The 14,993-nt window shown below is 37.6% G+C and overlaps 1 protein-coding gene and 1 long non-coding RNA gene across 2 annotated transcripts; both read right to left on the bottom strand.

Annotated features, from left to right (window-relative positions):
• Positions 1 to 2,755: 2,755 nt before the first annotated feature.
• On the bottom strand, positions 2,756 to 8,735 carry LOC109069865 (glutamine synthetase). The gene is made up of 7 exons (XM_019086463.2): positions 8,457 to 8,735; positions 4,719 to 4,902; positions 4,432 to 4,593; positions 4,186 to 4,332; positions 3,976 to 4,103; positions 3,608 to 3,807; positions 2,756 to 3,511 (listed from the first exon to the last, which is right to left on the bottom strand). Exons 2-7 carry the CDS (start codon positions 4,882 to 4,884, stop codon positions 3,199 to 3,201), a joined length of 1,116 nt encoding a protein of 371 aa, XP_018942008.2. The 5' UTR covers positions 4,885 to 4,902; positions 8,457 to 8,735; the 3' UTR covers positions 2,756 to 3,198.
• A 3,233-nt stretch (positions 8,736 to 11,968) lies between these two features.
• Positions 11,969 to 12,757, bottom strand: LOC122137557. The gene is made up of 2 exons (XR_006154946.1): positions 12,556 to 12,757; positions 11,969 to 12,235 (listed from the first exon to the last, which is right to left on the bottom strand). It is a non-coding gene; the product is annotated as an uncharacterized LOC122137557 (long non-coding RNA).
• Positions 12,758 to 14,993: the final 2,236 nt, after the last annotated feature.

Below are 14,993 nucleotides of genomic sequence, written 5' to 3'. Positions count from 1 at the left end.
TGAGAAAATCTCCTTTAAAGTTATCCAAATGAAGTCCTTAGCAAAGTCCTTAGCAATGCATATTACAAATCAAAAATTAAGTTGTGATATATTTATGGTATAAAATTCAAAAATTAACTTTACTTAATATCCTAATGAGATTTTGACATAAAAGAAAAATCGATAATTTTGACCCATACAATGTAGTGTTGTCTATTGCTACAAATATACCCATGCTGCTTATGACTGGTGTTGTGGACCAAGGTTACAAATAACATGACAACATGAAAAAATGGATCCATCCCATATTGTAGCAAAAGTTCAGGCGGATGATGGCGTAGTGGTGTGGGGAATATTTTCTTGGCACACTTTGTTGTATTGTCTTTCAGCAGGTATAAACAGCCATGTCACAAAGCTCAATCATCTCAAACTGGTTCCCTGAACATGATAATGAGTTCACTATGAACTCCAATGACCTTCACAGTCAACAGATCTAATAGAGCACCTTAGGAATGTGGTGGAACGGACGATAAACATAATAGATGTGCAGCAAAGGCGTGATGCAGTCATGTCAATATGGACCAAAATCTGTGAGCACCTTGAACAGTATGCCACAGAGAATAAAGGCAGTTCTGATGGCAAAAGGGACTAGCAAGGCACTAGAAATGTGTACCTAATAAAGTGGAGTAGTAAAATATGTAGTAAAATAAAGTTCTGAGTAAAAAATGCAGCTAATGGATTTTGAGTAGTCTGTGGCATGTTTTTAAAATAAAATTGTACCATTAAAGTTGTGCAAGTATAATTAAAAGCAAAAGAAATGTACGTATTTATAATGCATTATCATTTTCTTTAAAAAGTTCTGAAAATGAAATTCCTTTCTGATGTGGCTGTAGTATTTCTCTTTGGTTTGCTTTGTGAATTCTTGGAACATTGTCTTCCCAGAATGTTGCCATGTTTGTGTGAACTAACTTTATTTGGTCAGAACTTGAGTGGTGTGTGGCTGTGTGCATCCACAAATGCCCTTTTCATTGGAACACTTGGTTTGTTTAATGGAACAACAATATTAAAAAAATGTTTTCCTTCAAATTGCTTTGAGGAGTTGTATAGTTCCAGTGAATTTGGGTGAAAGGGTTTACCAAACATGACAGAGAACGTGTAATATGATTTGGGATGCAAAACAGGCCCTTGTGTTTTGGATTGCAGAATAGTAATTCAACACACTTCATCCAGAGCCAGAGTATTTCTGCTTAAAGTGATTATTATGTTTTGAATATGGATATTTTTCTTACAAAAACGCATCGAGTTGCTACAGGAGGCCTTTGTTCACAACCCTAACCACCCCCCGGAGCTGTGTGAGACACTTTTTTTTTATGGAAGAGTGCTTTTTATTTCAGGTCTTTAGGACTGAAGGAATGCAACACCCGTTGAGTGCCATGAAACAGCTTTGAAAGATCAAAGACAATTTTTAATATAACTCCAACTGGATTTGTCTGAAAGAAGAAAGTCATATACACCTAGGATGCCTCGGAAGTGAGTAAAACGCAGCCTAAGTTTCATTTTTGGGTGAACTAACCCTTTAAAGTGGACATAACACACACAGCTTTGCCCAATCTTATGTTAATCTTGAGTACATATAGAGTAGTATTACATCCTTCATATCCCCAAAGAGTCTTAAGTTTTATCAGATTTATAAAAGAAATATACAGCCTTACCATTTTCTGAAAACAGCCGAGCTTCAGGAGGCATGCCATGTGTGGATCTAAAGAGTCACTAGCACTTGTGCTGTGTGCTGATTGCTAACCAAACACAAAAATTTGATGCATGAAGTTGTTTTTGATGTTTTCTAAGATGCCAAGGCACCAGAAACATCAGTTAGATGTTAGGATTCCCCACATTCAAAATCCACAAAAGAGCAAATGGAATGCACATTTCAGTTTTCAAATAAATAGCAGTGGTCTTTTCATCAGTTGCGCATTACATGCATGAGTACCGTTTGAACCTCAGCATTTTTTCTCTATCGTACCCTGTAGCATTTTTCGTAGCATCATGGGTTTTTGGTTAAATGCCTGAAATAAATTATTTTTTTTTTATTCCACAACATAAAACATATCAGCAATAATGCCTTTTGATTTTTAAAGCTTTTGTCTTAGATTAGATTTTCATATGGATTTAGTTAATATATAGACTGAAAGAGTTGCCAGAATATAATGGCTTTTTTGGTTTCTGCCAATATCACAGACTAATTATTCCTACACCAGTCATTCATTTGATACCTGACACACTCCAAGGAAGGCTGAAGGCCAAAATGCATCAGTGTGCAGTGTTTTAGTCATTTTTAAATGTTTCTGTTGAGATGGCCATAATGTGAATAAAAGCTTTTTAACTTTTTTGGACCAGGGGAAGTACCTTGGATTCCTTTTTCGTAAGAGTTTTTAGAAGCTTGATGTTAAATTCACACAACTGTTGTGCAGTTCATTTAGTCTACATCTTCATTTTTACCTGGTCTCTGTATTTAGGCTTCAAAATGTATTCAAGTTTCATATGGTTAGCAAAACTGTTGTTCTTAGAGCTTGTTTTATGCAAGAACCCAAAAACCAATATAAACATCCCATTAGGATTTTGTTGAGGGAACCAGGGTGATGCCGACTTCCAGGCTGGCCTACAACAACATAAGTTCAGCACTCAATTGGCTAACCTGTCCAGAAGGACTCATGCAGGGGGAAGAAAAACTAGAGAAAATTCTTGATGTTTTAGTGTAAAGTTTAGTGGTTTTTTGGGAACCATGGTACTGTAAATATAAAATGCACAAACTTGTGAACAGTCAGAGCCATATCAGTATAAACGCATTTTGGTCCCTGTTAGAAACCGTACCATAATTTATAACCTGGTGAATAAAATGATAAAGATACATAAAAGGCATTAAAATATCTACATGTTAAATTTGATAACACAAATCAAGAGTTTGATACAAGAACAACTTTAAAGGCCAAGTAGTTGCAGTAATCTTACATGCAAAATTCTGTCTCTATCAAAACTAGGATTTCTGAAAAGGAATATTGTATCATTACATCCACAAACCTGATATAAAAAGACACTGGCAGTGAGAAAGCTAAAACTGTGGCATAAACTGACCCAATCATCCCACATTTCAGACGGACTAATGAAATCAAAATACAAGGCATCAGTAAGATATTTCACTACTAAAAACAACATTTCAGTCTAATATTTCACTGGCTCTTCGCCTTCTTCACTGAGCAGACATGTGCGTACAAGAGCTTCAGTGACTGCGTACGGATCGCAGTTGGCTGAGGGACGACGGTCTTCAAAGTAACCCTTCTTTTCCTGGCCCACAGATCGTGGGATTCGGATGCTAGCACCACGGTTAGCCACTCCAGCAGAGAACTCATTGATGTTGGAGGTCTCGTGATGACCGGTCAGTCGTCTGGCATTGTCCAACCCTCCTTTAGGATCATAGGCACGGATATGGTACTGGTGTCTCTTGGCCAGCCTCTCAATCGACTCCTCAATGTATCTAAAAAACAAAAACAAAATTTGATTAATATAAATGACCATTTTATGTCAGTGCTACAGTGTGCATATATATATTTGGGTAATTTTATATATTTACTTCAAACCCCCTTCCTCACGCATCTCTTTCGTGCTGAAGTTGGTGTGGCAGCCAGCTCCATTCCAGTTCCCTGGAATGGGCTTGGGGTCGAAAGAGGCCACAATGCCAAAGTCCTCACAAACCCTGTGCAGGAGGAAGCGGGCGATCCACAAATGGTCTCCCATCTCAATCCCCTCACAAGGGCCAACTTGAAATTCCCACTGAAGAACAACAAGACAACTTCAGCGACTAATTTGTTTCAAGTTGATTACACTACATTGTACCCTACAGAGCATATACATACATAAACACACAATTGAAATTACACTTATTTCCTAAATGTATAAACGTGTTGCTTATTATCTATCACCCCAGTAGGAAGACTTTACCTGTGCAGGCATGACTTCAGCATTGGTGCCACAGATTTTTACTCCAGCATACAGACAGGCTCTATAATGGGCTTCTACAACATCTCGTCCATAGGCCTTATCGGCTCCCACACCACAGTAGTATGGACCTAATCAAACAAGCCCTATTAATTTCCTTAAACAGAAGAATTCCAGCCCTTTAGAGACCTTGTATTCATAAGTGACCTCTACCTTGAGGTCCAGGGAAGCCATTGGAGGGCCAACCAAATGGATGACCATCTGTGCCAAGAAGAGTGTACTCTTGTTCCATTCCAAACCAAGGATGCTGGTTCTGCACCATACCCATGATCTTTTTACACATCTGACGAAGGTTGGTTTCTAAGGAGAACCACAAGAAACATTAATGCAATGTTCAATGTGAAATCACCTGGTATAATACTCATCTGATATCAGTTATGGTATTTTACATTTACACACCTGCAGGTTTGCGGTTGTATTTGAGGACTTCACACAGAACCAGTTTGTTGGGGTCCTTCCTGAAGGGGTCTCTGAACATGGCTTGTGGGATCAAGTACATGTCACTGTTGGACCCCTCAGACTGATATGTGCTGGAACCATCAAAGTTCCATTCAGGAAGATCTACAGAGACACAGAAAGGGGGGAAAAAAAAAAACAATCTTTTTTGCAACACTGATGGTGGGTCTTTTAACAGCTCTGTTATTTAATATGAGAGACCGATATGATAACATGAACACAGTAACTACCTTCAATGGTCTTAGGTTCTGAATCTAGAGTCCTGGTCTTGCATCTCAATCCCTCTCCGGTTCCATCAATCCAAATGTACATAGCTTGAACCTGGTCTCCTTGAGGGAGGTCCATGTACTGCTGTTTCACAGCTTTGCTCAGCTTGGAACTGGCTGAAGCGGCCATGGTGGTGCTATATCAAACCTAACAGTAGACATCGTTGTAAATACAAATCTCATAACATTCAAAATAACAATAAAAAGTCTATTATAGATTTCAAGGAAACCCCCTATTATCAGAAAGAATGTGGCCGGTAGAGCCGCTCAGGTCCATTACACAATAACAATGGGAGTACCAAGAGCAAGCGTCTCACTATCAATTAACTCAAGTTGAAATGGTCATAGTGTATGAATTTAACAAAATCAACGTCATTACCACTGACCACACAACGAAACGTTCAGAAGGAACTCATAAAACCGGTGTGTACGTTAAGATATACACTATTCAACTACGCCATTTAAAAGCTAGGCATAATAACATACTGATGCAGCATTCGCCGTTTCTCAATCTGAGTTTCTCAATCTCTGTCCCAAATGGCACCCTAAACCCTCACCGTCTTCCTTTGAGTCTACACTTTCGTGACTTAATGCCGCTTTGACTGTTGGGTAGAAGTCTGCGGTGGAGCTCACCCCAGTGCGGGCTCAGGAGAAGTGCGCATCGAGAGTGCATAGCGGCCACAAAGGGGGCGCTCACGAGCACCCTTCTGAAAGCTAAAATGACGAATGGGACACCCTACAGTCTCGTGGACTTAGACACACATGCAGCGGGCATTTTTGTGAGTCCTCAAGACCAAAAGTGTACATGAGTTCTTGTGAACTTGTGAAACGTCATCAGTCGACGCCCAAGTACTGTTTAAATCCCCGGATGTGTTCTTGCTCCGCTCCCTTTATCAAGGATGCTTTCAGAGGTGATTGTGCAAACTTGAGGCAGCCAGGTATCCCAGAATGCATTTCGCACCAACCAGCGAGCATTAATGGCAGAGGAGAAAACCCGCATAATTTTCAAAATACTACTGTTATTGTGTAATGAAATTGTGTCCCTAGCTCCCGAGTTCATCAATCAGTAGATCGTGTACACTAATTCGGTCACTGGTAAGTTCACTGACTCAATCCAAGTTGGGACAGTGATCACTCGAATTCCAGAGACATTACGTACACCGTCAACGGACAACATAGTGGAACATCACTAGAATTAATAAACAGGTAAGATCAATCTAATTTTTAAACATTGTTTTGTTACATGTTCTTACAACATCTCAGTCGAATATTAATTATAAATGTTAATTAGATGTGTTCAATTCCTGTCTAGTGATGTGTGTTTATGTTGAAATAGACAAACCGTTTTTTAGTTTTTTCAAATCTTCTATCACGCGTCATTATATTTATCGAGTTGGCTCGTGTGGTTTGTTTCAGCCTTCAGAAATGTGATGTTATTTCCGGGTAGGGAGCATAGTGAGCGCTGATGCTCCCTAGTTTTTGCGGTGCATTGTGGGATTTTTCAGGGAGCGAACATTCCAGTGTAGTCTCGCGTAGCCATTTGTCTGAAGGTCTGGAATTCATGGCAGCTTTCATTGGCCAAGGCCCGTCCAATCACAGTTAGTTTTGTTCATCGTCACGTTTAGAGGCGTGGAAATGTCACCACAATAACAGACCGGTGTGTAAAATATATTTTAAAGATTAAATATTTCACATACTTTTGAAAATCCAGCGTTTAGTTGATCTTGATAAGCGCTGATCGTCACAGTTGTAAACAGTAGGATTTTTTCTTTTGTGAGGGGGTTTGGCCCATGGTATCTTTGTTTCCAGGCGGAACGTTAAAGAACGCGACACACGTCTTGCGGAAATCCTGTAGAATTCAACCAATCCGATGACGACTTCGACACACCTGAAGTGTTTAGAAGATGGATATTGTGATGAGTGGACACAGCGACCCCATTGGAACTCAATTGAGACAAGTGAAGCCCATTTTTAGCGATTTTTAGCACTTCCGTTTTTGACGCGCAGACTCAAACTAAGCTTGATGACGTCAGTAACCTGTCTGACTGATGTAAATCTTCTAGTAGCTGTGCGTGCAAACTTCCATCGTTAATCTTGCAGAGACGGCGAGCTTGAACGGGGAGTTCTTTGGCGTGAGTGAGCAGGAGTAAGTATTCTGATTAATTATTTTGTATAGTATTTTAAAATGTAACGCCAGTACGCCATATCTCTTGACGTCTCCCCCGATTGCCTGCGAGCTTCTCCTCCTGTCTGTACGGTAATTTCTCTACTGTGCGACAGAGAGTCGAGTGGTTATGACGCAATCGTTAGCCTATTTTTACAAAAAAGGTTTCTACGGGGCCATAATGTAACATAGAAGGTAATGGAGCCCTTTATACATTGTCGTGTATCTTTAGAAATAAATAATGGACAAAATGGAGTCTTTTAACGCCTCAGATGTAAAGTTATTCGCTGTCAAAGTGACGCCAAAATAAATGGGAGTCAATGGGATGCTAACGCAAGTGAAGTTCTGCTACAAGATGGCGGCACGCGGCCGACTTCAACTTCCGGTAGACTTCCTTGCCCCCTTGTTTCCACTTTTGTGTCCCATATGAACACAAAAGACTACTTCCAGTGCACTGGAAGGATTTCGCGATTGAGACAGCCCTTAAAATGGCCGACTCCCTGATCAGTGCCCTGACTACTGAACAAGGGAGCTGACTGAGACGCAGCTGTAGCTTTTTTTGAGAGTTTTTAGTTGTTTAATGTTGTTGTTTGAGGTTTATTTATGAGGTTTATTTGTAAATTTATTTTGCAAATTCATATTGGGTAAATCTAACAGGCAATCTCTGCTCTAATGAATCTATCATTTCTTTCAGGTCATATCGTTTTGGCTAAGCACAAAGTTGTTTAATAAATTAATTATTCATACAGCGCTGACTTTGTAGCATGCATTTGACGGAGTTGTTTGCTTTTGTCTTTTTTCTATTACATAATTGTGTTACTTTATACTTAGTCAATGGCTATTATTCTTCATTAAAACGGAAATTAAAAAAAAAAGAAAGAAAGTTGCGCTTGTCATATTTCGTTTTATTAGCTAACGTTATACATACAATGAAGATAATCGACGTATATATGCACATATTACCCGAACACATTAATGGTTTATATTTTTAAAGTTAAAACGAAAAGAGGGTTGTGTTTTATATTTTGAAGAAAACGAAAAGGCAGTGGTGTTTGATATAATTTCGTTTTATTGTAATGCGTTGCATGAACCACATTTTTGTGGCTAATATTTTATATGAAACAGAAAAGGGGCAATGCTGTTTGATATATTTCGTTTCATTGTAATGTGTATATAGGTTCCCTGAACTACATTTTTGCGGTTATGTTTAAATGAAAACCAAGAGAGGCAGTTGTGTTTGATATCATATTTCGCCACACTCCCGAGTCGAACTAGTTTATTGTCCGAAATACTGAACTTTGCGTACTTGGTACTGAGAAACGGCCATTGTTAGGATGACATCAAAAGTAACATACACAGCAGTTAAGGGTAACACAAAATGAAATAATAGAGTCATCGAGTTTAACTTAATAAACATAAAATTACTCATTTAAACCCTTCAGATTAAAACAAGCATCTCTTTAAAACATCGTTTAGTCATAACATGCACTGCTACCATTACAAACGCGAATGTTTTGATTAATCATGAAGATACATACCTATCAACGAAAAGAAACAGTCACTATACGAGTGCCAGTATTTCCAGAGGGTTTTAGAAAATATTCCTGCCTGTTTGTCTCTCATCCTCTTAACAAACAGCTTTCGCTTTGGGCGAACTTTTAAAGAGGGGTTCAGATCCTTCCGCTCCTGATTGGATGGAGTAAAACGTGATGTGAGCATGGCTAGGGGACGTCATGTTAAAGGAGCATTTCATTGGACACCATGGAAAACAGGCTATTCATCCGCGCGCGTGTCGGGACGAGTCTTTTGTTCGCAAACCTGTCCTGGAGGACCCCCTGCCCTGCACATTTTGTATGTCTCCCTAATCAGACACAACCAATTTAGTTCTTGCAGTCTCTTCTAACGAGCTGATGAGTGGAATCTGGTGTGTTAGATAAGGGAGACATACAAAAGGTGCAGGGCAGGGGGCCTCCAGGAGAGGTTTGGGAAGCACTGTGTTAGATTAGGGTGGTATGTTGATGGTGCAGGTTTTGGATCATATTTTAATAATGAGTTAAACATACGTCCAAGTACTAACCAAGACACTGTTTCATTATAGCTGCTGCCAGAAAAACGACTGTCGATTACAAGGAAAACAGGCGAAACCAAGCACTGGTCCATCACGCCCCCTAGTGGTTTTGTGGAAACTCAAACTCAAAGTTTTGTATGAGAAATAGCTGTTTTCAGATCGACAAGAATGAATGATTAATATGTAAATTGTTTTACACTTTTAAAACAAAATGTTGAGGTTATACAATTAATTATTATTATTACTATTTTTATTACTATAATTATTATTATTATTATTATTTACTCAATGAATTTTACATTTTGAAATACATTTTTACCATTATTTTAAATAATGGAGGCTCAACAAAGTCTTGTGTGAAAATCACGTTGAAGTGGTAATAATCCCTTCTTGCATCTGGATGAAACTGTACAAATAGAGTATCATTATCACATTTAATTATATAGTGTGAATGATTTGAAACTTTAGTGTTGTTTGCTGTTTGTTATTGAGGAACGAATGCAGTTATTGGTTACTGATATACTGTTTTTGATTATGTGTATAAGAATTTCATTGATTTTAATGCTTTGTTTTGTTTAATTTTATAGTAGCATAAGTTTATTTTGGGCTAGGATCTTCAAACTGAGTGAAGAATTAGTTAAAGGGGAAAGTTACCCTGAACCCACCTCCTACCTGGAGTTAATTTAGGCTACATGTCCAGTTCGGTAGGAGCAACTCTCCAGCACAGGTGCTGGTCATATAATTAGAATATCATCAAAAAGTTGATTTATTTCACTAATTCCATTCAAAAAGTGAAACTTGTATATTATATTCATTCATTACACACAGACTGATATATTTCAAATGTTTATTTCTTTTAATTTTGATGATTATAACTGACAGCTAAGAAAAATCCCACTAAGAACTCTGCAGTTCTCCCAGCAATTTGAGTAAACCAGTCGGATCTTTAAGCTCAATTATTTAAAGGTGCCTGCACTTTTGTTCATTAAAAAGTTTTAAATAAATATTAAAATATGTTTAACATTATGTACATTTACATGAGTTGAAGGCTCTAGACACTTCAGTAACCAAATAATTCAGTAACCAAAGATTTATTAACAAAATCAAACTACAACAAAAAGAAGCACAATGTAGAATGTAGCATAATGGAATCATAATGTAAAGTTAAATGCATGCATGAAGGTGCAATGTAGTGTAGCAGTTTTGGATGTACAAAATAAACAAACTTAAAGGAAAACAAACAGAAATCGATTCAAATGTGTGGCCATCCATCTTTCTTTAAAAGGCTCAAAAGGAAGTCAACAGCAGGTGTTCTCAGCTTTAGTGGGCGGGGCCAAACATCCACCTCGGCTGGAGGAAAACCCTATATATGACATGGGTTGTCACAATTATTGACCCATTATCGGCCATATATTGTCCTATTGTTGTGAATTCTCTCCCTTTAAGCGTAAGTTGCTAGCGAATGACGTTCTTTGTCCCAAGTAGGGGTAACTGCAGCCTGGAGCAATGGGCGTGCCAAAAGGTGGGGGCGTGCCGAAAGGTGTGGGGCGTGCCAAAAGGTTTTTCATTGGTGAAACGAAAGGTAGGGGGCGTGCCAAAAGGTAATGCGAAAGATGGCTGTAAAATAAAAAAAATAATAAAAAAAAAGTTGGCGAGGCATATACTCTTAATCGCAGATTAAAAGGAAACCATATATTCAACATAATCCAAATGTAATTCTTCCAAGGTAAAAACGGCGTTAATGATATTAAGAATATTATTTTAAATTACTTTTGAAAGTACCTTCAAAACTTCTGCATGGCGCGGGTTACTGACGTCATCGCCGCAAGTTTAGGTCTTGATTTATCAATAATCAATAATCAAAAACAAATTACAATTATTTTTCGAGAATACAAACGTCTCTTAACACGGTTAGTCGCACTAGCTGTTCTTAAGTTAAAGTCAAAAGTTGTATTTGTTAACATTAGTTAATGCACTGTGAAGTGAACTAACAAGAATAAACAACGAACAGCTGTATTTTTATTAACTAACAAAGTTTAATAAATACTGTATCAAATGTATTGCTCATAGTTAATGTTAGTTAATACATCAGTGTAAAGATGTGTTTTTTTATTTTAAAGTGTTTTAATCGAAAAATGTTTTGCCTGATAGAGAAAAATATATAGTTGACAAAACCACTAAATTATAAAATTTAAAAATTAGTCAGAAGAGTTTAGTAACCTTATGTTAAGTGACATAAGCAAACAGACACAGCTTTATCAACTAAAACATTTATTTAGCTTTCAGTTTCAGTCGCCAATTCAAGTAAAGAAAATTTAATAGATAGATATATAGATAGATAGATAAACCACTCATTCATTCATTCATTCTGTAGTAGCAGTCCATAGAACAGAATCCAGCAAACTCTTTGTCTGAATAGAAAGCTGTGAAGACCCCCTTCTTGCCATGGCTACAGTATCTACAGCCATCACACCTGCTGAGCTCAAACTCACTCTGTGTGTCCTCCTCACATCTGGACTGACAGACTTGCAGTCAATGATACCTACACAAGAGAAAAAACAAATGTTGAGAGATTCAAATAAAAAGTAACCAATAAGTATAACTAAATACAAATAAAAAAAGACTGCAAGTGTTGTCACTAGCAGAAGCGCAAGTGTCTGAGAGTGCAAGTGCAAGTCTGCAGCCAGACCCTTCTCCATTATATTATAATATAATTGTACTGCAGACTCTTCACTGAGACCAGTAATTTTTGTTACCAAAAGTACATATGATTCCTGTGCATGTTTTCTAAAAGAATGGAAATCACAAAAAAGTTGATTGGCACTCATCTATACCATAGGTTATACTAAAATTTGGTTCATGTGCATGTACAACTCCAACATGTTGGATTAACTTCAAAAGAGTGAATGTCCTTCAAGTGCACTTTGTGTAATGGTACAGTTGAGGCATGAGGATCTAATACAAAAGGTTGGTCACTCAGAGTAAAGTTACTGGCAGTGCTTGTCTCCCTCTTCTAATGTTGACAATGTGCCTCTGAAGGAAAGTCAATGTCTTTCTCAGGTATGTTGGATATGTAATGTTGAAAGCAAAATACATCCAGAAGGCTGGTATGAAGGCTTCATCAAGGCTGGTGCACTGACACACGTCTATTCCATCTTCTGTCACCACACTGAACCCTCCTCCTATGATTGCCATTTTACAGTCAGTATCCATCAGCTGTATGGTAGGAAAGGGTGTAGCAGGGTCCCCCTTCATAAAAAAATTTAATAATAATAATAATAATAATTTAAAAAAAAAGAAGACACTTTTCATATTCATCAAATTCTGTTCCATCCTCTTTGGCTCAGATTAGCTACATACAGTGCAGAACTGCAAAAACTATTAGAAGCTAACGTACAAGGGTCACAATATATGATGCATTTCATGTTCTTGTATACACTGTTAAATCTTACATTGTTTTCTAAAACTAAATTTTTAACAGATGGGCTAAAAGGGTACAGAAGAATAAAATATTGCATGAAAAGATTTGAAACAAGATATTTTACAGTTGATGATTTTACTATACTCACTCCAGCAGGTGTCCTTAAGTATGGGTGTTTTTAAGTACATCCTCCACAGACATTCCTTCCGTGCTTTCTCAGCGTCTCCGGGAGAATGTTCGTGCCGTGTGGTCTTTGACAGTCCAGGGGTCTGGAGGTGTTTTCTGATACTCACTTTGTAGCACATTCACATGGTTCTCAAAAGACATTGAATCCTCCCCAACACAAGTTTCCTTCACCAGAACAACAGAAACAGATCATGCTTAGACCCTGACAGATATGAGAAACATCTAAATACTTATTGAACAAGGTGCTTTAGATATAAAAAAAATAAAAAAAATAAAAAAACATTGAACTGCATAAACATTAAGATGATGGTCAGGCAGTGAAAAAGTGGAGTAGATACAAAAAAGATTTAAATATCTGTAGTACAGTATCTTCCTTACACTGACCTGCACTAAGTGAAAATGTAAAATTGATTAACAGTGCAAAAATAAATTATGCATATAGCAGTGTGCTTACATATGTTACAATAACCTGCGAGTGGTGCATGTTCTGCTTTAAATTTACAGTTTAGGGATGTGTCAGGTGTGCTTAAAATACAAATTTGACTGATTGTCATTTTCCAGCAAATAAAGATTACAATATATTGTTACTATATCGTGTGTGATTATGTTGATAGAGATAAACCAATGGATTAAAAACAATGTAACTTACAGTCATTTCCTTTATATTTCTCTGGAAAGGGTTCTTCACAACCAGTGTGTTGGCAACTTGAATATACTCTGCATTAGTTGGATACCTAGCAGAAAGATAGAAACAAACTCTAAATTAGTTTTTTTTTTTTTTTGTCTAATCGTCTTCATAGATTGTGAACTGATCTTAGTTCAGTTGTAATAGCAGAAGTGGTAATAATTATTATACTTACAGGATGTATTCTTAATATATATATGTATATATTAAGCAAATATGTATATCTTATGTATAACAAATATGTATATCTTAATATACATATTTGTGGTATATAAAGTATAGATAAACGTATGATGAATAATTACCTCACGTCTTATCGCCGCCACCTTCTCTTGTCTAAAGGAAATTAGTACATGTATATTTACCGCTGATTGGCCAACAGAGTAAAACTCATTTGACCAATGAGAAACCTTTTGGCACGCCCCTACCTTTCGGCACGCCCATTGCTCCAGGCTGCAGTTACCCCTGTCTCCTTTGTCATGCCAACGCCAACTAGTGACGCAGTCAGAGTGCAGTCACACTGTCACTAATGCCGTGTTGATGTGCAAGATAAAAGTTTGTGAAGCCAAAACTACCTCAAGTACACTACTATGTGTATATGGTTCCTCTTGGTCCTCTTGGGGTCCTATCTGATGACCCCAACGTAGTAGTAATAGGCCTGAGACAGATGTTTAGCCACTATCCATCATCAAACTGACTAACAATAATAATAATGCTAACTAATGAAGTAGTACTAATACTATATAATTAACAGTAAACCATTAACAGTAAATCATATATAATTAACAGTAAATCATTAACTTAGTTAATATCCCTAGAGATTAAAAACTAGAAATGGAGTGATCCATTTGTGTTGATTAACAGGACTACATGAACAACTCAAACAAATGAGAGTTATGTCCACAAGGTGTCGCTCTATGCTTTATTTTGTGCTTTCGAACTTACCTGAGATTCAGCATTTACACATGAACGCACACAGTGAAAATAGAAATATTTCCATTGTTGTTCATCAAACAGACAACGTCCGTTTTAACTAAAGAGTTTGACTCATTTAAGCATTGCATTGAGTGACTTCAGAAGGTAGCCTACATAACACTATAATATCATAATACAAACACATTTACAAGACTCTCTCTCTCTCTCTCTCTCTCTCTCTCTCTCTCATTCACAAGCACGTGGAGTGTAAGCCACTCTCCAGTGACGTAGCGCTGGATGACTCATTGCCCATCAGAAAAGAATGAGACATCGTCTCCTCTGACCCGAGACTCTAACCTCACACAACGTCAGCGTCTCCTTCCGTCACACCAAACCCTCAAACCAATCTCATGCCATTTCTGACAGGACTCTTGTGTAAATACCAAAACAACGGTATGTAATGTGAATTTTAACACAGGCTTCCATAGTCACAAAGACCACTCAGTTGTTTCAAAACCTAATAAGCGTTAACTTTTGCTCTCTTAGACAACTTTTTAGATTTAACAACCTTCCAAAGATGTCAAAAAAGCCACAGTGTGGAAAACAGCAGGGAGTGAATCACATATAATGAAAATACCCTGTCACCCAGGCAGAAGTGTGAGGAATATGTTTCCTTAATTAATGCACAGAGACTAATGAGCCAGGAGGTTAGAGCCCAGTAGACAGGCCAGTTTTCTGATTTTCCTCTGTGAGATAATTACTCAGTTGGGCTTGAATATGAATATTGCTGTGTTTACACA

The sequence above is a fragment of the Cyprinus carpio genome, chromosome B6 (genome assembly GCF_018340385.1).
Source record: "Cyprinus carpio isolate SPL01 chromosome B6, ASM1834038v1, whole genome shotgun sequence".
NCBI classification, from domain to species: domain Eukaryota; kingdom Metazoa; phylum Chordata; class Actinopteri; order Cypriniformes; family Cyprinidae; genus Cyprinus; species Cyprinus carpio.
The sequence above is the reverse complement of the archived record's forward strand: the minus strand, read 5'-3'. Positions and strand labels throughout refer to the sequence as shown.